This window comes from Mycteria americana, chromosome 7 (genome assembly GCF_035582795.1).
Source record: "Mycteria americana isolate JAX WOST 10 ecotype Jacksonville Zoo and Gardens chromosome 7, USCA_MyAme_1.0, whole genome shotgun sequence".
NCBI classification, from domain to species: domain Eukaryota; kingdom Metazoa; phylum Chordata; class Aves; order Ciconiiformes; family Ciconiidae; genus Mycteria; species Mycteria americana.
In genome coordinates this window covers 69,059,165-69,083,291 of record NC_134371.1, presented here as the reverse complement: position 1 = coordinate 69,083,291, position 24,127 = coordinate 69,059,165, and the positions used below count along the sequence as shown (strand labels likewise).

The following is a 24,127-nucleotide window of genomic DNA, read 5'->3' as shown; positions in this document are numbered from 1 at the left end:
TGGAAAGATAAGCAAAAAGAGCAGAAAACTAGAGAAACAAAATGTGGGAGAACAACCTTAAGTTATGTTTAGCTGTGGACTATCTTTGCTTTCAAAGTAATTTTAATAACAAAACACTCATCCCCAGAACAATGTCATGAGGTAGCTTGGTAATAAGCTTTTTTCACTCACTAATTAATAATAAGCATTCATGTTATATCCCCAGTTAAATGGTGTCAGTAGTCACTACTCTGTATTTTAATTCTATTCAAATTTAAAATCCCTATTTGAATTCCATTAGCTCAGTAGTAGCCGCTCCAGCTGAAATGTTGGAAGCTTTTGTAAGACAAACATCGTCGGCTGACTTTCTCAGCAGACTAGCAGCCAATTCATTCATGCGCTACCACCTTTGCTTCAAATTCACTACCCTCCCGTACTGCACTGGTATCTAATGAGTGTACTTTCATTTATACCTATGGAGCTCTCCTGACTTCAATTAAATTATGAGGATAGAAAGGAGCAGAATTTGACCTTCTGGGTATATCCAGATAGAAAGAACAAGCTGCATGATATCTCGGAGTCAAATCTCATGCACCTGGTCATAAACTCCTTTCCAAAGATGAATTAAATTAGCCTGCGTAACAGACATCAGAGCAAAAAGCTTAATGTGTTTTGATGTTGAGATGAGCTACAGACAATTTATTAGGAAACAAATAATCATAGTAAATTACAGTTCACAGCTGAAAACAAGAGAAAGTGCCTTAATATTAATGGCTTTTTCCACCATACAATTTCCAAGTACTGTTTCTGTTCCTCTCTGGCTCCAGCAGTGAAATGCAGTGTGTTACCGCAGCAGCCTCACCACAGCAGAAATCTGCTTCACCTCCCGAAACTCGTGGCAGGCTGCCTCGCTTTTGTATGCGGTTCATCTCAAAAAGCCTTCTGCACCACAGGCGTGTACCTGGGACGGTGGAGGAGCTTGGTCCCTCCTGCTGATGCTTGGCAAGAGCTTGCTACTTCACTTGGGCAACGGGCTCCACAAACCTACGGTGTGGCATAAACGTCGGCACCCGGGTCCACTGCAAGGTCCTGGTTGATCTCTGCTCTCAGCTATACATGTGTAGTCCTCAATGGTCAGGAAATAATGCAGAGGGTGTCTTCAAAGTCATAGCGAAAAAAAAAAAGGGGGGGGGGTTCAATTTTTCTGTGTGTTTACTTGGAGCAGAGTTGGTTGAAATTAAGCCACAATAAAAGCAGAAAAGAATTATTAAAAGATCTTACAGCAAATCTGGTTTGCCCATTAATGCTCAACTGTGTAGTTTACAACTAAGGGCCACACAACTAAAATGAAATACATGAAGTATTAAATGCATTACAGAACTCTATGGGTTTTTAGAAGACAGCAACAGATGCTATATATGAAAAAATAATACTAACATTCTACAGTTCCACACGTGAAAAGTCTGTGTTACAGGATCAGAAAGGCAAGGCAAGCTTTCCGACAGCACAGAATTAATGCTCCTTCGGCATTAAGGCGGTTTTGCTGCGTGTTTTCATGACGTCACCTTTAACCACGTGGTCTCACACTAATTTTTCCACAGAACAGCTGTTGCGGTGCATGCAGGGATGATCCTGTACGGACCGTTAGTCTTATCTTTGTTTTCTCATCCGTGCTCAAAGAACGGTTTTATTTACTGAACACTGTTTAAAGCCTCAGAAACCAGAAGGACTCTCCCGATGACTCTCCATGTTTCTACAGGTATCACACAGCTGCTGCAGACCCTCCTCTTGCAGGTGCCGTGCCAGCCCTTGCTCTCCTGCCCAAAACCGTTTGTTCTCACCCCTGGGACACTGAGCAGCCCCGTGATGAGCACCCCAGCCGCTCAGGGTGACGTGGCTCCCAAAAGCCGAGGGCATTCCCCACTACAGGATGGGCTGCACTCTCCCAAAAGCAGACGGGTTGGTCAAATCCACCTGGATTCTCAGGAGGGTGGGAAAAACCTCCCCGGTGAAAGAACGGCCACCCCGCACCAAACCACAGCGTGCTCTTCTTCTAAAAGGGCGAGAAGGTTTCAAAACAGAAGGCCATCAAAAGTTACTATCCCAGGCGGAGAATTGTGGTTTTCCCCCTCTAGTCATAACAGTCTCAAGAAGAAAATATTTATCAGGGAAGCAATGGGAACCGGAAAAATTCAGTTCAAAGTGCAAGCTTTTTCATGAGACTGAAGAAGCAAAGAGCAGGTCTGGAAAAGTCCTTGTGTGCCTGAAGAGATCTATTTCTTTACACTGGTGTTTCATATTTTGATTCTGGGTAAACTTCAAAAAGCAAAAAACCACCCCTAAGCAGCCTTCCAAAGAGCCAGTATCCATCCGTGCAGCTCTTCACAGGGAACAGCTTTGCCCTTCGGTCTTCGCGAAGCTCACCCCTAAGGCACGAGGTCGGTACCTCGGCACAACGGCGCGTCCCAGTCGGACTCGGAGATCCCAGCTGCGGGACCGGCCCTGCTGAGACGGCGCTGGGGCTGCTCTGGGCCCGCAGGTCTGCAGGCACTGCCCCGAACGCCCGCTCCGCACGCCAACCCCTCTGCCAGGGCGAGCCGAGGGCTGGACCAGCAGTCATCCCCCTTTTGTCTCTAGGGAAAGCTCCCGGTGCTCGGCGCCGATCAGCGGCTCAAGGTGAAGAGGCCAGTCCGGCACAGCTGAGGAGGAACCGCACCGCTCACAGAGTACGTCGTTGTTCAGAGCGCAGCTTGCCCGAGCTGGGGGCTGCCGCGGTGGCATGTGGGATGGGAGCCTGAGCAAGAGCTGCCCGGGGCTGTCACCCGGCTGCTGTGCTCCAGGGACAGCAGGAGCAGCACGGCTCTGCAGCAGCCTCTGTGCGCTAAGGGCTTCCGGGAATAATCAAGCCGCTTATTAAAAAATCCTGAAACGGCAACAAAGCTGCTATGAAAACGTGACTCAACGGGGTCATTAGGACAGGCAGGATTTCGGTGCAACCTCTCCCTTTCGCGGGGAGTCTGAGGGCACTAGCTGCTGAACCCAGCCCTGAGAAGGCCCACACGCAAGCAGTTTGCCCTCTTTTCTACAATAAGATAACAAGGAACACTAATGCTCTTCAGACTTTGAGGAGAAAACAATTCAGCTCCAAGATTTCTTTATTGTGCTGTTTGCTTTCACGCAGCTTCATAGAGTCCCTGCCTTCACTCGTTGCCTCCTGCCAAATACGTGTGAGTATCGTGACACTTCCTAAACACACACATCACCCGAAACATGCTCTGCTCACCCCATTTCCAGTTTAATCTGTCCCGGCACAAATTATTCCACTACACATCCTTCAGAGGGAACGCAGAAGAAGCCACAGGAGGTAAAAATGAAGCCCTGGCACCACCACGTGCTGAAGGTGCTGAGAAGTCGCAGCACTCCTCAATGCTTTGCGTTCTCCTTGCGCAAAGCTTCCAGGTCCTCTACTATTGTGAGAATGGAGCAATCTCTGTGACCGGTGTGAATCCAAATCTTTATGCATGTATTAACTTAAATCTATACATACACACACACACACATATACATTTACACATGCATACACACAAATTGTGTGTTAGAGACAAGGGTTGATAATATGTTTTGTACTCAGTGCTGAAGTGCTTTTTCTTAACCCCAAAGAAAGAAGCAGCCAAGTTCTCTATTGTGAAGTAGATGGAGAAAGAGGCCGGACAGAAGCTAAGAGGTAGCTTCTCGAGATGATTTAATACTCAGACTTATCAGTTCATTAGAAAGATAATGATCACTTTTTTTTCTTTCTTGTCAACTATGAATGTTCCTCTTAAAAGGCATTGTATTTTAGGTAACCATTTATTAAGAACTAACTTATTGTATTCTGTTAATCTTATATTTCTGTTAATGCCAGTTATGTTTTTTCACGCTGTTCACCCCATGCTGCCAAAGGCAGTGCATCCAGACTAATGGACTAGAAAAATGCAAAGTATTTCAGAAAGGACACAATTTCTTTTGCTTTAAGGTTTCCCAGAGCTATTCTAAAGCTATTAAAAAAAATGGTCCCCTCACTGAAATGAAAGGGAAGGACATACTAGATATGGAAAATGCTCAAAATAGGATGAAAAGGACGGGCAAAGGTGTAGGCTTCTCTGTGAAGAGTCACTAAGTAGGTCAGTTTATAAAAGAGATGAGTTGGGGGAAACATGACAGATCCCTCCCAAATCCCGGGTGGCACAGAGAAGATGGATGGGGAGCAGCTCGTCAGCATCTCTGCTGCAAAAACGAGAGCTCCAAATAAAGCTGGTATCAGAGAATAATTTCTGATAACACGGTACGTTAATCCTACCTCTCAGTTTCTCCCTAAGTGACCCCGTAACTTATTATAATGAGTTTAGTGTGACTAGTCAGAATCAAATCTAGCAAAAGTAATTAAGATTTATCTAATCTGAGGCTAATCTGACAGCCAACACTGATGAGTTTTTTCCTGCTTTAACCCAATTTACAGATGATATCCCAGCTGCAGGAGCTGCCTAGAGGAGAGGCAAGTCTGAAGAAATACCAGTCTCCTGCCTCCGTACGCGGCCTAATCTCGCTCCCTGGGGCGAGGCAGGGGCTGGGGGGCATCGGAGTGACAACAAAGATGACCATGGAAGAGTCCTCCTGCTGAGACACAGTATGCGATACTGAAAGGGGGGAAAATTAACACCACCAACCCAAAACACCAAACCACCACTGCATAAGGGAATAAAGAAACCTTAGGAGGATGTTAAAGTACCATATGCTGAATAAGGGATGTAGACTTCAGCGTTTCCAAAGACAGCTATGGACCAGAGCCAAACGCAACGACAACCGATGTAATCCCATTCAGCTCCACATGCTTTGAATTTGCCACAAATTAAGCAGCCCTTTAAGTCACTGCACAAAACATAGAACCATAGAACGGTTTGGATTAGAGGGGACCTTTACAGGTCATCTAGTCCAACCCCCCTGCAAGAGCAGGGACGTCTTCAACTAGAGCAGGTTGCTCAGAGCCCCGTCCAACCTGACCTTGAACATTTTCAGGGATGGGGCATCCAATCCCTCTCTGGGCAACCTGTTCCAGTGCCTCACCACCCTCGTTGTAAAAAAATTTCTTAAATCCAGTCTAAATCTGCCCTCCCTTAGTTTAAAACCATTGCTCCTTGAACATACACCTCTCAAGGAGGGTCATCACTTCACTGCATTGGAAACTATCTTCTTTGTTGTATTTCACACAAAGTCAGCTAAACTGAAGAAAAATGGGGGGGCGCAAATTATACAACTAGGTTTTGTTTCTTTGGTTTTTTTCCCCCTGCTGCTCCCCATGGATAAAGATTGACTTTCTTGATTAATTGTATACAAAGAGAACCATTCCAAAACTAAGATGTCTTGGACAAGGACTAAACGTGGTGTGACACTTTGCATCACACCTATTTATGCTAAATCTGTCCACACAAAAATAGCAGGGATGATTAAAGAATGCCAGCAGCCCTTGCGCTCTGACTGGCAGTTCCAGGATCTTAATTTTTAACCTGTCAAAGTTAACGTATTGTTGCTATTACAAATGGAAATAATCATTCAGCAGCAGAGTGTTAAAGACACCCCATTACAAAGAGTGCCCTTCCCTGGCAGAATGAAGACACAGACACTGGTTGGCCTTGGAAAACGCACAGAAATATTTGCTTTAAAGGAGTTTCTGTGCACAGATTTGAAAATTATGTCCTAGCAGAGGCAAGCATGTCAGTGTTCATTTTTTAGTGCAGCCTCTTTCACAGATACTTCTGCAGGAATCCTGAAATGTGGCTTTACTAGGAAAAAAACCCTTAGGAAAATACTGCAGCATCTGCAACCATGGAACAAGAAATAAAGAAAATCATATTTTATGGTACTAAGAATAATTCCTACAAATACATGCATATTAACTGAGGTTTGTTCTCAAATCTCATGAAGACCGCTGTTCCCCAAAATGGCACATCAGGCAGAAGCCCCTGGTGGGGTCCAAGCCTGTGACAGTCCATGAAGATTGTCTTTGTCCTGGAGATAGCTCCGAGTTAAATCCTCCATTCTAGGTGACTTTTATAAACCACGAACCACATTGTGATATAGATCGTATCAACATGTGGCTACAAATACAATATATGTATGTTCTAGCATTTCTCACATAAACTGTTATTCTGTTAAGTATTTGGTAAAAATATTGTTCAAAAAACGTTAAATTTTGTCTCAAAACTCCCATTGCTTCTTCCTTTCAGAAAGCAAGAGGCGGTTCTACTTAACCGTCACTCCAAGAAGATACTAACAATCATACAGACTTCCATGGCATTTCTGACCCAATTTGTTTTGATACTTAAACCCTACCTCAAAAATGAAAACAGTCACATGTGCAAATAAATAAGTTTTGCTCAGTTGTAGAACCTTCAAGAAAATTATTAAACCTTGGAATGTTATTAATATCGATCGTAACTACATTTCTGTACTGTAATGACTCATCTTCCTGCTCATATACAGGATTACACCATTTTCTTAATTCGTGAGACAACGAATATATCTATGAATCAACAGCAACATCTCTGCTATGCTCAGACCCAAGCGGCGACGACGCGCTTCCACGCAGGTGGCACGGCACGGCTCCCTCGGGCACCAGAGGCAGGTACCTGACGCTGGGCACCAGACACAAGCACGTCCTTCCCACGGAGCAGCAGATGGGATCTGGTGGACCCTCCAGTCCTGCGACACAAGCCACCCCAGGCGCCCGGTGCTATCCTACAAGGATGCAGAGGCGCAGGTCACTCTGCAAGGCAAGCCTTTGAAGCAATACTTTCTAATCCATCACAGGACAAAGCATGGATGAAAAAAGGAAGAAGGTACCCAAGGACCACCAAGGAAATGCAGACTGTGACCAGCAGCCCAGGAGTCCAAGAGGATCCTGGATCCCCTGTTCAGGCTGCACCTCCAGCTGCTTCCCAGCACCTGCCTGACCCTCTCCTCTCCCCACGGATCCCTGCAGATCTCCATGGATCCCCACAGATACCCACTCCTCCATGCCTCCACACAAGGCCATTTCCTTCCCTTCTTGCCATGTGCCCATGCAGGAGAGGACCAACACACATAGCTCCTCAAAACAAGGGTGGTCACAAAAGCTCAGGAGATGACATTGCTTACCCATGGATAACAGCTTCCATGCTCATGTCATTACTCTTCCCTCTCTCCCGTGCCCACTAGCTGGGTGCCCTTTACATCGGGTGCCCACACAGGCCTTGCACCAAAACATCCATAGAGCAAGGAGCCTCCAAGCGCCGGTGGCACCGAGCCACGCCGCTGAGCTCCCATGGCAGGGCTCCCGCCAGCTCCAGCTGCGGCACGTCCAGCCTCCCCTCCAGCCTCAACCTCCGGCTCTCCCAAAAACCAGCATGGACAAAGCCTCACGCCTCCTCCTCCTGCATGCGACCACGAGCATTACAAAGCCTTCCTGTTACAAACGAAAAGGATTTTGGGGCGTTATGCCACTGGGCAGGAATACCTAATGCAAAAGTGAGTATTCCTCAACAAAATCCATTTGAGGGTAATTCTGCTCTTCCGTCACCCTAAAGAACTCTTCACCCTTTATTTCATTTGTTCATGAATTTGTAACCAGCCTCTCACCAACGTTCATTGAGAACATCACGAGGTACTCTGGTAACTCATGTATTTCACAAATCTCACCGCATAACATGGCAAGATACCTCCTGGCACACGACTGAAAAGCATGGCACATCGCTGTGCAATATGTCACTGTGCCGCGACACGCAGAAATCTCAGCTTCTTCTGCAGCGCTTGGCTGTAGGAGACTGCAACTCCACTGTCAAAATGGCTGAACACGAGGAGGAGCACGTAAACTCATGGCGAGGATGAAGAAGAGATGCACAATGCCAGGCAGAAATAAATACTAGCACCCTCGCTGCTCTCAGGTGCTTATCTATTAGTTTGGCATCTATCCGTTGATCAGCCGTTGAAAACCATCAGCCGTTTCTAGAAACAATTTCTGAATGGTTTACAAGACAGAGCAGGTTACACCGCAGGATGCTTTTGCCAGTAAAAAAAGAAAGACCATTTCATATTTCTGGTTCATAATCAATATCCAGCCTACAAAGCGCCAGGAAGATAAAACTGCGTTATTACTGCAGGAGAAAGCACTGATGGATTTAGGAAAAAATCCCTCACCATATAAGGGCTGTGAACATTTTCCCACTTAAGACAACGTGTGGGATCATATTCACAGACACAGAAATATGTTCTGTTCCCTGACACCCACAGTCCCAGAACACTGGGCTGAAGTGCTGGCAAGAATAAGAACCATTTGTTAAGTACAAAAAATGTCTCACATAATTAGAGAACTGCTGAAAGCTACCAATTTAGTACTCAGGCTTTAAAATTTAAGAATTTTTATTGTAACAACAGCTAAAGCTTCAGTATGCCTAGAGGTGGAAACGCCCAACACATGCACCATACGGTTTGATCAGTGTATCAAATACCTGAGGCAAAATTAAACACAAGGTACAAAGAGATTTCGACACCACTCGAACAACACCTTTAGCAGATTTTACGCTAACGATGAAGCGAAGCTGCCCACCAGGTACCAAGAGGCCCCTTCTCCCGGGTGACGCGTTCCCCTCCCAGCCTCCTCCATTTCACCGCCAGCTCCCAGGCATCGCCCCGTAGCCATCCCCACGCTTCCCTCTGTCACGGTGGTGCTCCAGCCCTTTTTTAGGAGTAATGAGGACCATAAACATCTCACGAAGCGTCTACCAGGGACAAAGAGCCTCTGCCCGAAAGACTCTTCAACAGTCAAACACCGAGAATGGCAACAGCGAAGAGAAGATGGGCATGCGGTGTTGAAAACAGAACATATGGCATTCCAATGGAGGTTTTTTAATATATTTGAGAATAAAGTGACGCAAGAGAAGCAGGCAGTGGGAGGGACTGGTGGGGTTTGACCTGGGAAGAGCTGGAGACAGAGCTCCCGGCCCTGCTGGAGCAGCCGCTGCTGCCACCCCTTGCTCTGCCACCAGGTCCTGCCCGCCAAGCTCCGCTCCTGGCCCCCAAAGGCACCAAGGGCTCCCGCTGCCAGCTCCTCTCATCTCCTCACAGCACTTCCTCGGCCTCTCGGCCCAGCTCCCACCAGGGCTCGTTCACCTCCGACCACAACCGAGGCCCAGCACCCACTGCCGATGAAACAGCGCGCGCTGACGGAAGGGAAGACAGCAGCGACGGCGGCCTCTCGCCTAACTCCTGACACAACACAAGTAGGGTATAAATCCATTACGACAGTGGGTTCCTCTCGGAGCCGTTTCTGGCATGCCATCTTTATCCTGGCATGCCAGCATCTTTCTTCCACGGTCTTCCCTAAGTCAATTGCAGTAAAAATGTTAAAAGTGCAAAGAAAGACAACAACAAAGCAGTATTTTGAAATCAGCAGTTGAAAAACAATCCAAGTCAACCAAAGCTTTAAATTCCGCTCGATCCTCCACTTCAGAGCAGCACTTTCCGGGGAACGGAGCATCAGCTACGTGACTGGAGGTCAGCGCCCGCAGCCCATCGGCTCCTACCATCAACGAGCAGACAGGCTCACTCCGCTCTGCTACGCTGCTCGCCATGACACACAACGTGAACTTCCGAGCTCGCATGGATTTCTGTTTATCAAAATGCTCTTTACGTACGTTTTTTTATACCTGGAAGATTGCTCTATTGATTGCTCTATTTATAGTCCATGGCATATCTTCCAAGCATCAAACTTCAGTGATAAACTAAGCATCAAAGATTTCACAAGTATGTCTTTGCATCTTAAGCGCATCATTGAAAAAAGAGTAATGACTGACAATTTACGTGACGTGAAGCCAAGTGTTTGCTTCCCATCCACGGGGACTTGCACAGCAAGCGCAGACCCACAGGAGTCCCCCCGACTGTTTCACACATCTTGATTATTGGATCTGAATAAACGGTATTGCTGTCCTTCACCCAATCGAGACGGATTCAGATTTTTTCTGCCCACTGTCTCCTACGCTTATAAAAGGTTAAACTTGCTCTCCGCAGATTTTCTTTGTGCCAGCTCTCATTTTCATTTCTTTTCCTCAGCAAAATATTGGGGGGGGAGTATTTTCCTCCAATAGGCTTAAACTCCTGTAGCTATATATTCGTTCACTGTGGATACGAGTGAACTAAAGGATGAAGAATGTTCTTCTCCTTATAACAAAGAGAGCAGCCTTCCTGAGCTTAGGGCTCCCTTTCCTTCTTTATCCACCGTACCTTGATCCATTAACGTTTTACTTGCTCCACCTCACCAGGGCACCTCTCGAGCTGTACGCATTTTATGCTCCTTTACTTCCCTAATTTTGCACTTAGCTTCAAAGCTGCCGGTGGCAGCCTCTCCTCTGGGCTGTCAGATCTCTTACAAGAAGTTGCACCCAGCCTAATTCACAGCTCCTTCCACACGTTCTTCCTCCTGACCATGACATCTCGCCACCCTCGACTCTTCCATAACTTCTAAGCAGGTCACGCTAGAAGGTGCGTATCTGCCCAGGGAAGATGCACAGTAAAACACGTAGGATTTCTCTGCCATCAACAAATTGCTGCATTCCCAGAAAAAAAAAAAGATCTGACAAAAAGCTAACAGTTCTGAAAGACTTGTCCTAGGATTTGATGGTAATCTGCCGTGCCGGCAAATTAAAGCCTACAGAAACCACGCTGAAATTAGAGAGAGCCGAGATGAAAACCAAAGACACATGGTGGCTCTTCCAAATCCCAGTCTTTAAATAGGGCTTAATACAGCGGTTAGGTGCTTGGTCTGTGCTCAGCTTAGATCTACCGAGATCATTAATTTATATTATAAGGTAGCACTGACTGCTTCTAGGACAGTTTTCTGCGCTGCACTTCACAGGGTAATCGGTGTGGGCTTTCAGACACTGACCTAGTGGACCAGCCTAATTTCAAAGTGCCTGGGATTGCTCTGATGGATTCATACACCCTTCCCTAAAGGGCAGCATTTCCTCCTACACCCGCTTACAGAAGGTCTGACTCTTGGGTCACCAGTCCCAGCCCTGCCCAAGCGCGGCCACCCAGGGCCAGCCGCCCAGGACCACGGCCGAGGCTTCTGCGCAGCTCCAGGGACGGAGCCACCGCTCGCACATCGCCCTCCAGCAGGTCAGGGTAGGGGTTGTTCAGCTGGATGGCTCCTAGGCTAAAATTCCCCATTTCTGAAGCACTAGGAAGCCTTTGCTGCGCATCGTCCCCCCTCTTATCCGTGATCCCAGGCACCGAACGGCCCCTCCTGGGCCGCAGCTCCCGGCGCTTGCCAGAGGACCCAGCGGCACGGCGGTGGCTGGGTGCGGGCAGAGGGGACGGTGCGGAGCCCGGGGCTGGCTCAGCGGGCACGGGGCTCGGGGGCTGCCACCACGCCGCTGCAGCCTGCTCTCCCTCAGGAGCATCTGCTGGCCGCGTTCAGATGTGGGTTAATCCCTGTTTTCTGCGCCTGCAATGAAGTTCAATGCTCTGCTGTATTTTGCATCACCGGCGTCTCTGCTTTAAGATCAGTGCGCACAGCCAAAGCTTTGTACAGATGCAAATACCTCAGAGGCTATTAATTCCTCACTAATCTGAAGTTCTGTGGCTTTAACAGCGTGCACACGCTGCTGTCTTGAAATATTCCAGAGATAAGGGACAACCTTCCTTTTAAAATCCCATTTTGTAAGCAACTACGACTTCACCAAATTTTTATGAACGATTAAGAAGCATTTATCAATTCCCGTGGGACCGAGGAGTGAAGAATTTGCTCGCGACCGTGCACCACTCCTCCCTTCCACGGACTCCCGCAAACGCAGCAAGCACCGGCCACGCCGTGTCCGAGCGGCCGCCTCCAGCCAGGCTCTCCGCGGCAAGCAGCGCTTGCTCCCGAGCCGCTGCTCCCTGCTCGTCCGGCATCCGGTGCACAGCGGGCAGTGCGCGAGGATTGCTGGTACTTCAGCAACTGCAAAAACTGCATTAATGTAAAACTGTTTTTCTATGTATTTCCTATTATTTGTGTAACAGAAACGCACAGAAAAGCTCCTCCTGTGCGAGATGATTAAAAAAGAAAATTAAAAAATGCTGTTTTATCAAAGAAGAAGTTTTACACATCAAATATTGGCAAAGGTTGAAGTTCACATGGACATCGAGCTACCACGACACATCAAGTTGTTCGATTGTAAGATCATTAAATTAATACGGTTTTGAAATAAATTACAGTAATTAGCACTGTTTGAAAAATGAAGAAACCTTCTTCCACTGCAGCTGCATGAAAAGAAAAATACGTGACCTCCTCAGGGGGCCGATTCCCTTTCCTTCCCCCCACCCACGCACCGGAGCAACATTAATATTCCGGCAAAAGAGGTCACGTTTTCCAAGATGCACAATTTAATTATAATTATGGAGATACTGAAATCGGCAGTTCCTATTTCTTTAACAAGTCTCGCCACTTCCAAAAAAGTGGCTGCACGATGCGACGTGGAGGTTGCCATGGCAAGCATCCATCCTCTGCCGAGTAGCCGAGCGAGCAGACGCGTAACGGCAAAACCCCCCGCATTAAGTCACTTCTCTTGTCACGTAAGGAGGAGGACGATGCTTCCTATTTCGCTGTTCCGAGGGCCAGCGTTCCTCAGAACACCTGAGGTTAAAACCCAGAACGGCACGTGGCCGGAGTTTTTAGCTGAAAATCACAGCCGTACAAAAGCAAAATGAAGGGATTTAGCTGGAGCGATGGGCATACCACAATACCCGGGATACGGATCATTTTTATGTCCCCCAAATCAAGGAACTTTCAGCAGCGCTTCCACGGACACGGCCCCCCCCCCGGTCCAGCCCGGCAGAAGCAAGGAGCGAGCCCGGCCGTGCCCCCGGTCCCCCCGGCCCCCGCTGTCCCCTCTGCCCTGGGCAGGGCGACGGGGCTGCTGCGGCCGGAGACGGGGCCGGGGGAGACGCAGGCCCGCGACGCCGGCCCAGCCCCTGCCGGGGTCGGGGCGGTTCTCCTCGGTTCCCCGGGCACAGGTACGAGCTCGCACCTAGCGCCCCAGGCTCCCCGAACCCGGGGCAACCAACTTCCAGCACACGCTAGTCTTCTTCCCAAGTGGCCAAGATTTACCAATCGGATTGTGTTAGCAGAGGGATGCCAGCATCTCAGCCACACGGGACCCTGCGAAGCCGCGGGTTCGGGATCGGCAGCGGTTTCCCCGCCTCGGGGGCACCGCTGCGTCTCCCCGCGCCCCCCCGGGGCACCGGGGCTTCGGCAGGAAGGTTCAGGAACGGGAACGGGCGCGGAACTCCCCGGGAGCCGAGCGCAGCGCGGTGCCGGACTCCAGGCAGGCTGAAGGCAGGGACGGCGCAGACACCCGAAACGCCGCCTCGGCGCGGGAGCCCCCGCGGGAGCCGGGGGCGGCGGCGGCACCGAGCTCCGAGGGCTGCGCGCCGAGGGGAGCCCCGGCGCCGGGCCGCGCCGCCCCGCCGCTCTCCCGGCCGGCCCTTTGTCCTCGGCGGAGGCTCCGCGGCGCCCGGGCGCTCCCTCCCCGCGCTCCGCGGCCGCGCAGCCCGGCGCGGGGAGCCCTGCGCGGGGGAGCCGCTGTCACCCCCCCGGGCGTCCGTGTCCCCCCGCCCCCGGCCGCGGCTCGGCGGTACTCACGGTGCAGGCGGGAGCGCGCGTCCATGCGCGGCCGAGCCGCGGTCCGGGGGCGCGGAGCCTGCGGGGGCGCCGCCGAGGGCTGCCCGCGCCCGCGGCTCGCCGCCCGCCGGCCCCGCCGCGCAGGGCCCGCCTCCCCGCGCGGGGCGGCGCCCAGACACAAAGGCGGCGGCGGCGGCGGCGGCGGCAGCGGCGGGGCGGGTCCCGCTGCGCGCCCGCGCTGCGCTCCGCGGCGGCGCAGGGGCGGGGCGGGGCTCCGGGCGGGCGGGGCGGAGGGGCTGTGCCGCGGCGCGCCCTCCCTGCGGTGCGGAGCGGAGCGGAGCGGAGCGGTGCGCGCAGGCGGTGCCGCCCCTTCCCGCCCCGACGGGGCGCCCCGCGGCCGCAGCATCCCCGGCGGGGCCGCGGCATCCCCGCGCGGCGGGGGCGGGGGAGACGCCGCAGGGCCATCGCTCCCGTCCCCCCGGCCTCCCCGGCTGCCTCGGGGCGCCCTCCCGCCCTGCCCGCCCGCGGCCTCCCGCCTTTCCGCCAGGAGCCATTTTCTTCACTTTTGAGAAGTTGCCGGGGCCGGCGGGGAAGGGCTGGCAGCCGCCTGGGCAAGCGAGGGGAGGTGGCTCAGCGTCCCCGCCCCGGGACGGGGATGTCGCAGGCCGCGGGCTGAAACAGCGTGGGCGATGGGGAAGACCCTGCGGGGGCATCCTGCCCGTGGGTGGCGGCTGTCCTCCCTCACCGGGCATCCAGGCATCTCCGGTGGGAGAGGAAGGGCCCAGCGCGTGGGCGTGAGGCCTCCGCTCCCGTTAGCTAGCCTGCCGTTGCATTTGCGGGCTACCTGGGAGCGATGCTGAGGACCTGGCGGCTGTTGGGTTTTCTGCAGCTTCTCCTGGTGTTCTGCAGAGCGGGTGTTGCAGCCGGCAAGTGCGGGCGCTGCTCTGCTGGTTTGGTTTCGCTCCTTGTTCCCAAATGCAGCAGAACTCTCGGCGGCAGCCGTGGCCCCTGCCGTGGCCCCTGCCGTGGCCCGGTTGCTGGCCACCTCTGCCTCTGCCCGGCGCAGAGCTGTGCCTGCTGGGCCAGCTGCCGAGCACGGCTCCTGGGCAGGCCGTGAGGATGGCATGTGATTTCCTCAGTGACAGGGTGGCTTTACAGCCCGCCTGCTCTGTGCTGCGTGAGGTCGTCACCTTGCTCTTCCAGCACCGCGGGATCTGCCCGGCATCAGAGAGGGAAAGCGTTTAGTAGGAGCTGGAAGAGGATCACAGGAGGGTTTATACCAGCAGGGAGTTCTCCATCCCTGTTCCACGTGGCTAATCCCTCGGTGCAGATAACCTCTCCCCACCACTGATGCAGGAACGCCTGCTCTGGGGACGGGCCGGCCTGGGCAGCTCCCAGACCTTTCCACCCTCGCCATCTCCAGAGTGGGAACTGAAATTTGGCCCAGACAAGTTTTGCTCCACCAACATTTTTGTACTGCTTGAAGTGGGTGTTCACTAGTTTGATTTCAGCAGTGAAACGGGGAGGGGTCTTCAACGTTGGCATCTCCCCATTTGCCGCAGCCGGCCAGAGAGCACCCGCAGCCTCCTCGGCTTCTGGCACGGCACCAGCCCGAGTCCTGCCTGCGGCACCCTTGGGGTTACCTGCCTCCAGCAGGGAATGACCGTGAAATAAAATACCCTTTCAGTAGAAACACCTCAAAGAAGAGAAGAAGCCTTTGCTGTTACAACCAGTTGCACATAAAACCGGTGCCAGCCGAACGCAGGTACGCATCGGGTGCTGTGCACACCGGAGAAGGCAAACTGCAGTCTGCCCAGGAGCGATGGGTAGGGCAGGGATGGCTTCAGGTAGGCAGGTGATGGAAATTTGTCTCCCAGGAGATCCACCGTAGCATGAGATATGGAGGGTTTTGTTATAACGGGGAGTTCTTCTCCCTTCTTGTGTGTTCCTGATAAACATTTCCAAGATTTTGCAGGGCAAAAAGACTTGCAACTGGAAAAACCCTGCAAGCGTCTAGTCCTTACCTACAGAATACGGACAGATCTTTCTCCCCAGTAAAGACAAGTGTGGAGTGGGAGAAACGCATGGCTGCGCCATGGGGGAGCTGCAGAAGGACAGGGCTAGCTGGGAACCTTCTCTGGGGGGCAAAAACCCCGCAAGCCGGGGCCCAGGAAGGGGATGGCCGGGGCACAGCATGGGAGGGAGGTTCAGCTCCGGGCTGGGCTTTGTTTCCTGCTTAACGTTACTGAGATGCCCACCCGTGTCCCCAGCCTGTCCCCTTACAGACATAGCAGCGTGTGTCGGAGATCTTCCTGCGCCTCCCGTGCGTGTGGCAATGGTGGAATTAGGAGTACGGAGGGTTTTCTCTTCTGGCTTCAACCTTCTCTGTGACTAATCGTTGAAATGGGCTACCGGGTTGGTTTTGTGGATGTAGAGGTGGGACCGCTCGGGGGAGGTGCCGCAGAGGTGGCAGCAGCGTGGGACCCCGGGGTGTGCAGTGAGAGGAGGGACCCAGCCCACCCCTGCCTGTGGCAGCGGGGGGGGGGCAGCTCTGTTTCAGAAGCCTGGGGCTGCGGCGTGGGACCTGCTTATCCCTCCCCACAGCGAGATGGCCCAGGAGCAGTGTGGGAGCGACGGTTCCCGAATGGCAGCAGTACCTGTAACTCCAGCCGCCCCTGTGTGCTCCTCAGAGAGAAAAAAAATGCAGACGCTTTCAAATGGCTGGGGACGGCTCATGGCGTGGTTTGCTCCGCAAGACGGCGGGAGTTGCTCTCCACACCTCCCTGCATTGCTGTCACTGGCACGACCAGCCGCTACGGGTAGCCACATCCAAACAAGCAAGAGCCGATTTACTGTAGTCTTGTATTTTTGCAAAGCTTTGCTGCGTGCCAGCACCGCTGCGCTGCCCGGTGCTGCGGGGCGAAGCGGCCGCGAGAGCGGTGAAACCTCCTCCGGAACCGGGCAACGGCAAGGGAAGCAGCGCCTGGTCAGGCTGGGCTCCGCGTCCCTCTGCGGGGACAGGGGTGTGGGAGAGAGCCGGGTGTCACCCGGTTATCGGTGCGTACGTGTCATTGCTCCTCTTTGTGGATAACATTGAAGTGGTTGAATATCATACAAAGAGCACCAGGGATTCTGAATCACTGCTGGATTTAGACCCCTGACTCCCTCAGTCTTACACAGTTTCATAGTGGTTGCCCTTCCACTGACTCCAGCGGAGACTGAAAACCGAGGCAAATAAAGAGCAGGCCAAAAGACTCGCTTTCTGAAAAAATGTGGATGCCGGGCATAACCCTGAACGCTGCTTAGTGCAAAACGAAAGTTGATCAGTTGAACAAGTCCAAAGCCTGGGCTTCACCGTGTGAACTTACATGTCTTTTCACTGACATGCGCATATAGATAACCCCCTCCATACTGATTTCTGTTCATTTGTAGACCTGGCTAAGGAAAGTTTTAAAATCATGAAATTCCTTCAGCAAGTTTTATAGGAAAGCCGGATGCATTCCTTGAGGGGGTTCTGCAGGTTTAGGCTCACTGGTGTCTGTTGGAGTCACACTAGCTGGGAAGACGGCGTGGTAAATGAGAGCACATCCTTAAGACTAATAACCCTGAAAGAAAGTTATTTTGTTCTTCTCATTTTTAAAAAGTCTGTCATATATAGAGAAGGAACAGTTATTAAGGACACAATTCCTTATATTTAATAAATGGGGATGCTACACAGCTTTGAAAATTTTCCCTGTAGAAGTCCCAACGGACTTCTTTTTCCTTCTGGTTGTACTAAGTCCTCTCAAGTGCTAGTTTATGTGTTCCCAGACAATGACAACCTCCATTTCTGGAAGCCTTAATTTTAAGATTGAGAAGAGCGGATGAGTCATGGGCTGTTGTGGTATAGATGGATGCTGATTTTTAGGTCACCTTCTAAGTAGGCCACGGCAGACAGTAACTAAAAGTCCAGTGGATGCTGTGAGGTGGTAGCGGGGGTTCCAGGCTGGGTGTGTAAGGGACCTGTCAGTGCAGCGTCTGCAAAACACGTCAGTACCTTTGGAAAGAGCGTGAACTATCCGTAACGGACCTTCTCCTTGGGAGCCTTGGGGGAAAAAGCAAAACTGGGAGGGATGGGATGGGATGGGATGGGATGGGATGGGATGGGATGGGATGGGATGGGATGGGATTGGTGGGAGCATCCCTGCCTGGGTCAAGAGTCAGTGCATCGCTCCACTGCCACTGCCACCACCACTGCCACTGCCACTACTGCCACTGCCACTGCCACCGCCACTGCCACCACCACTGTCACTGCCACCGCCACTGCCACCACCACTGTCACCACCACTGCCACCGCCACTGTCACCACCACTGCCACTACCACTGCCACTGCCACCACCACCACCACCATCACCGCCACCACCACTGCCACCGCCACCGCCACTGCCACCACCACTGTCACCACCACCGCCACCACCACTGTCACCGCCACTGTCACCACCACTGCCACTACCACTGCCACTGCCACTGCCACCGCCACTGCCACCACCACCGCCACTGCCACCACCACTGTCACCACCACCGCCACCGCCACCACCACTGTCACCGCCACTGTCACCACCACTGCCACCGCCACTGCCACCGCCACTGTCACCACCACTGCCACTACCACTGCCACTGCCACCGCCACTGTCACCACCACTGCCACCACCGCCGCCACCGCCACAGCCACTGCCACCACCACTGTCACCACTACCGCCACCGCCACTGCCACCGCCACTGTCACCGCCACCGCCACCGCCACTGCCACTGCCACCGCCGCTCCTGGCCTGCCCAGGAAAGGGAAGGCAGACGTGTGCGGCTGGGAGGCAGCAGGTGCTTGCCCGCTTTCTGGCATTTTGAAGAAAAAGGCTCCGAGATCTCTCTGTCCGTGGAAGAAACTAGCGGGCAGAGTGACGGGGCCGTGGCACGGGGGATAGTCGGAAGAAGGAGCAGGTCACGGGAAGGGACTTCACCTGAACTGTCCTTTGCACCCTCCTGGTTGTCGCAGAATCGAGGAGACTGTGTAGAGGTGCGAAAAAGTATGAGCGAAAGGAAGAAAAAATCTTAATGGAAACCCAGAAAGCAGCCTACTACCAGAGCCCGTCCCACGTTTGCCTTGCCCCGTGCAGCTCCTCCCTCCGAAGAGCAGCTGCCAGCCGGGTACCACCCTCACTCCTCATCCCCAGCATGCGGCCGGGTTTGAGCATTATCAGTGGGATATTGCGAAAGCTCTTGCATCAGAAGGACGCCAAGAGCTGTGTCAACACTTCGTGAGCTTTCCTCTCTTGCAGTGAGCTCCAAGGGCAGGCCGCGGGTATGACAGCCTCGTGACTTAGGTGAGGCTTGGGCAAGGAATGATGTTAAAAATGGGTTGCAAGTGGAGAGAAGGAGCGAGGGACGATCGGTGCTGAGGGGCTGGGGAACTGGCTGGAATAGCTTTGGATATTTGCATCCCTGCAGCCTGTAGTAAGTCAAAAAATTGAAATTACATTGGATCAGGTAAGGGGAGAAGTTAACTTCGCTGAAGTGTGTGACATCAGCAGGTTATAACGTCAAAAGTTATAACCCTTTTTCAAAATGGAACAACTCCTTTCTTCTCCTTAGCAGTGAAATTATTTAATCGATGTTATCTGGAAGCACTTTAGAAACCTGTTATAAAATATAACGACCAGGCATCTTAAACTGCCCATCTTCCCTTCCGGGAGAATTAAAACACCCCGGCGGGTCCCTGGAGGATCGTGCCGCCGGATTCAGCCCGCCGCCCTCCCCAAGGCGTTTGCCGCCCGGGGGGACGCCGCGGGGCAGAGCCGGCTGGTGCAGCGCCCGCAGAGCCGCAGCGGCTGCCGGGGCGGGGGGACAGCCGAGGGCCGCTCCCCGCCGGAATTAGCTGCTCCCCCGCGCCCTGGGTCACCCCCCAGGTTATTTTCACCGCGAGCAGCTGAACCTCCACCCCACTTGGTGTTCGTTAGGAGAGGAGGCACGGTTGCGTATTAACAACAAAGCCACAAAGTTCACGTGGGTTTTCTCATCAGAAGAACGAAGCTGGGAGAGGAGCTGGGGCAAGCCCGCGTCTCCTGCTCCGCACCTCTCCCCGCAGGAGCTGGCAGCAGCCGTGCCGTGGGGCTCGGGGGGCTCGGGGGGCTCGGGGGACCCGGGGCTGCACCCCTCCAGCAGAAGGGGCTGCAGAGGCTGCTACGACGGGGCTGGGGCAAAGCCCCGCTCAGCCTGGCTCGCAGCCACCCCCAAGCAGGTCAGGCCAGAACGGTGCCGAGGTGAGCCCAGATACTTATGAATTCCCTGATGTCGCAATCGCTTTCAGACTATGTATTTTTTAAAACGCTAATATTGCAGGCGGCGCGCGGGGGCCACTGAGGCGTTCAGTGCTGGCCACGGGGTCAGGGCTGTGGTCAGAAGAATCACTGATCCTCTCACTTCCATTTTGTTTTCCTCCGAACTGTGTACCTGCCTCCCAAGAGCTGATGTTCAGGTGGTGCACAAAAGCCTTCGCTACTATTTAAATTCCACCCTGGAGAAGGCTGAGCTCTCTAGGTTGATCCAGCAAAAAGTATTTAAATGTCTGCTTCAAAGCCAATCACAGCTGTCTCTCAAATCCATAATTTCATCTAAATTTGCCACAATTCATGCATGACTTTCCCTGTCAGAGCCGCCTGTATGAAGAGCAGATGAAGGTCATTCCTAACTCTGCTGCTAACACGGGGAAATTAGAATTGCTTTGATGCAGAGGCTTCCCACCAGTGTTTTCTGTCAGTGCTGGCAAAGTTGTTGGCTATTACATTTTTGCTGTACCTCTCATCAAAGCACACACACAGCGCTTTCCGCCGAGTGCAGAGGGAAGAAAATTCGACTTCCCTCCTTTGCTGCAGTGGGCTGCACTCTGCAGCAAGCGTGTGTCAAAAATACATTGCAGATACTGCAGCAGTAACAAATACTCACCATGTGCTCCATTATATTTTCACAGAAACAGTCTGTGTTTATTCCCTGTTTCATATCCTTCTGACCTTTAAGATACTTGAATTCTTTCTACCTCTAAAATTAAAATATACGCCGTGTAGGCGAGGTGCTCGGGAGGGAGAGCTGCCGGCAGGCGCCTGCGCCGAGACCCCTGGCAGCAGCTGCCCCTGCTGCGGACGGGCTTCCCGCCCCGAAATGCTGCGGATCCCAACGGGCAAGATAAAGTTAGTGGTAAATAATAATGCTGTGCCAGATACGGACTGACGTGGCGAGAGGAGGGGAGACGGCACCAGCTCTCCGGAGGATGCGGTGTGGAGCCACGTTGCCCGACCGATGGGAGCACGGCTCGCTTGCAGACCCCGCGGCGCGCTCTGCTTCGGGATGCCGAGTGTTTCGTGCCGCTCACAAGCGAGTACCTGGCGACGCACAGCCACGTGCTGGTGTGCAAAACAGCATGTGTGCACGTGTGTGGAAGGAGGGCTCATAAAAGCTGCGCTGAAAGAAATGCTGCAAAGGGGGACTCGATGGTAAGACCACCACGAGTTGCAGAACGCGTCCAAGAGCAGATATTTCTTGACAGACATGAGCAATGTAAACCATCTACCAGGTGATCCAGTTCACTCCTCCATAAAGGTTCGCTGTTATGATCACTCTGGCTTTAAATGTCCCAGGAAACGGCGATTTTCACACTCAGGACTCTGTTCATAACATACCTTTCATCGTTTTTTAAAAAACACCTATTTGCCTGACATGCTCTTATTATTCACAGCTGCCGGAAACGCTCTAAATCAGTTCTGGGATTCTGGGTATTTGGTAACTCACCCTACTTTCCTCTCCATAGATGGTTTTTGAGTAGCTGCTGTGCACAGGTTTCCCCCTCCCAGCAGGGCTCCGCACTTGCAGGGACCCTGCGCGGGCAGGGAGGCCAGGAGCCGGCGGCAGAAGGCAGCTGCAGCCTGGCAGGGCTCCCCAGACAGCGTCACTGGGATATCGCAAAAAATAAAGCAGCCACTCATGTTCTGGTTTATTACTTTCTTATTATGATCATTTTGCAGCAGGAATGATATTTGTGGCAATCAAAGGTATACACAGTAAATGGCCTTGCAGTTACCAAAACCCCGAGCCTTATTTTGGCATTTAATCAACCATAAAGCAATTGATATTTTGCACATATTTAATACCGTATCCCTTATATAAATATATTAAAACCACAACAATAGGTGGTGGTGGCACGAGTCTTTAGGGACAACCTGTTAGCAGAAATACCAGCTCTTCGCTAGCGCTGGGCTCTCCCTTGGCCAAGCACACTTACGTCCCCGAGGGATTGCAATGGGTTTATCTGCCGTATGCTCAAGAAAGGAAAAGAACTAATAAACACCCATCATTAGACCTGGACGGAGGGAAATACGCTGCCCGCTGCAAATCCCAGTGAAGTGAATTAACTTTCCATGACCTCCGGTGGATCAGGCACAGGCGTTAGTCCAAAACAGCTCATCCCATGTATCTCGATATTTTTAACAAGGGAAGATCACACGGGCGGGACGTGGCTGGTGCTACCCCGGTACCGCTGTGGGGCAGCGCGGGGGGCCGGGGCAGCGGGACGGACGGGCTGCGCTCCCGAATCCACGGGACTTGGAAAAGCGGTTTCCCAAATCAGATGCTCAGGACAGTATTTCAGGAGATTTGGATACTCCTGGAAATATATTTTAGCAGAAGCTGTAAGAGATTTCTTTCCGAGGTGACGCTGGGGTGGAGGCAGATCACCCAGGGAAGGAGGGCAGCCGGCGGGTGCCCCCGAAGGGCCCCTGCTCCTGCTTCCCAAGCTCAGCTATCTGCCTCCACGCTCTCCTTCCTCATCAGCTCACCTGTAGCCGCACTAGGAAAGTCCCATCACTCATTTCCACAGGTTTTATCTGACTGCTCCGGGAGGTCACCGTGAGCTAACGACACTGACGAGTGCACAGATCTTACTGGGTTTTTTTTTTAAAACTCCGCTGGAAGAGTTGAAGGTTGGTTGGAGCAACTCTTGGCACCGACAGCCCCCCGGCCCGCCAGCACAGGGCTCACGGCGTCCGCAGCCGGGCCGTGCTCAGGCCAGCTCCCCCGAGGCCAACGGCCGCGTCCCGTTGAGTTTAACATGCGTTAGATGGGAGATTGAGTAAACTTTCATTTTTTTTGGTCTAATACCCTCTTAGCATTTAAAAATAGAGCTGTTACTAAGCAATGGCAGTAAGGAGAAAGCAAAGCCTATTGAGGATCGTTTCTGTGTCGTTTCTGTGAACAGGTATTTTTCCCAGCCTAAGTACTGTAAACATTGTGGGTTGACAAATTATGAATCAGAGCCCTCCCTCCCCAGCCCGCGCTGCCTCTCTCCCATTATCCCCGAGAACAATAGCAGCAACCATCAGGAGCTGTTTATTTCCACTCTGGCTTTGAATGTCTTGGTTTGCAGGTCAGATTTTTCTTTCCACACATTTTAACATCTTTAAACAAAAGAAAAAAAAGTGGGATGATATTACCATATAGTGGTGTAACCACGGGGGGGGCAAGAGCTGGAGAAACATCCATGGTCCTCAGGTTTGAAAGCAAAGTGCAGCCCTGAGCAGCCACCTCTGCGCGCCCACCGTCTGCCGCCCCAAGCACGTCCGTGCGTCCTGGCAGCCCCACCTCATCGTCTGGGGTGGGACCCCTCCCAGATGACAGCAGGTAGGAGCAGGGAGGTGACTCCAGCTTGGTGTCGGCATTCCTGCAGAAATTTTACAGTCTGCATTACAGTTATGGGCTGAGGAGAAGAGCGAGAATCCCAGTTTCCCAGGGTGAGCTCACCAGGATGCAGCTGAGCGTGCAGGAGGACACGGACTGACGTTAAACCCAGCAACCAGCAGTAGGGCAGGGCGAGAAATCACGTCATGAGATGCAGAAGAGAAGTCCATGACTGCCAGGAGTTTCACAGACTCAGCTGAATATTTTTCATTGCTGTTTGGTCTCTTTTTTTCAGCTGCCCTTTCTATTCCTGCTTTAAGGAGATGAGCCAGGTGGGGATATCCAGGCAGAAGAAGATGCAGCGGGAGGTGAGCAGCGCTCAGGAACTGCTGCACAGGCTGCACCTTTGCAGCACTTACTGTCCCATGTGGACCCAAAACGAACTGGATGAAAGTTAGTTTTCTAACTTTTAAGTTAGTTTTTTTCATCCTGAAACTTCAGGATGAAAACTGAATTTTTTAATCCTTAAGATTACTTACCTCATTCCTGTCCTGTGGTTATTTGCTCAAGAGACCGTATTTCTTTCAGAACCTGCTTTATGAGAAGTTCAGTTCGACGGCGGCAGGGTGGCTGCGGGCAGCTCCCGCCCCTGATAAGAAGCGTGCTGCATCCAAAACCGGTCACGGTGATGCTTTGCCGACGGTGGGATGTGTTCAGAGGTGTATCTCCTGGGGATAGATTCTGCTCTCAGCTTTAATCGTGGAGACCAAAATTACCTTT

At 52.3% G+C, this 24,127-nt stretch overlaps 1 protein-coding gene across 10 annotated transcripts in view; it reads right to left on the bottom strand.

Annotated features, from left to right (window-relative positions):
• Nucleotides 1–13,844, bottom strand: part of LRRC7 (leucine rich repeat containing 7) — a 176,091-nt gene extending 162,247 nt beyond the window's left edge. For all 10 annotated transcript variants that reach the window (XR_012776653.1, XR_012776654.1, XM_075508974.1 and 7 more), the window contains exon 1: nucleotides 13,673–13,844. Coding sequence is in view for 8 of the 10 variants with exons in the window: in XM_075508974.1 (XP_075365089.1) it covers nucleotides 13,673–13,697 (25 nt within the window). In the remaining 2 variants the exon portion in view is untranslated. The remainder of the gene's footprint in view (nucleotides 1–13,672) is intronic.
• Between the last annotated feature and the right edge of the window lie 10,283 nt (nucleotides 13,845–24,127).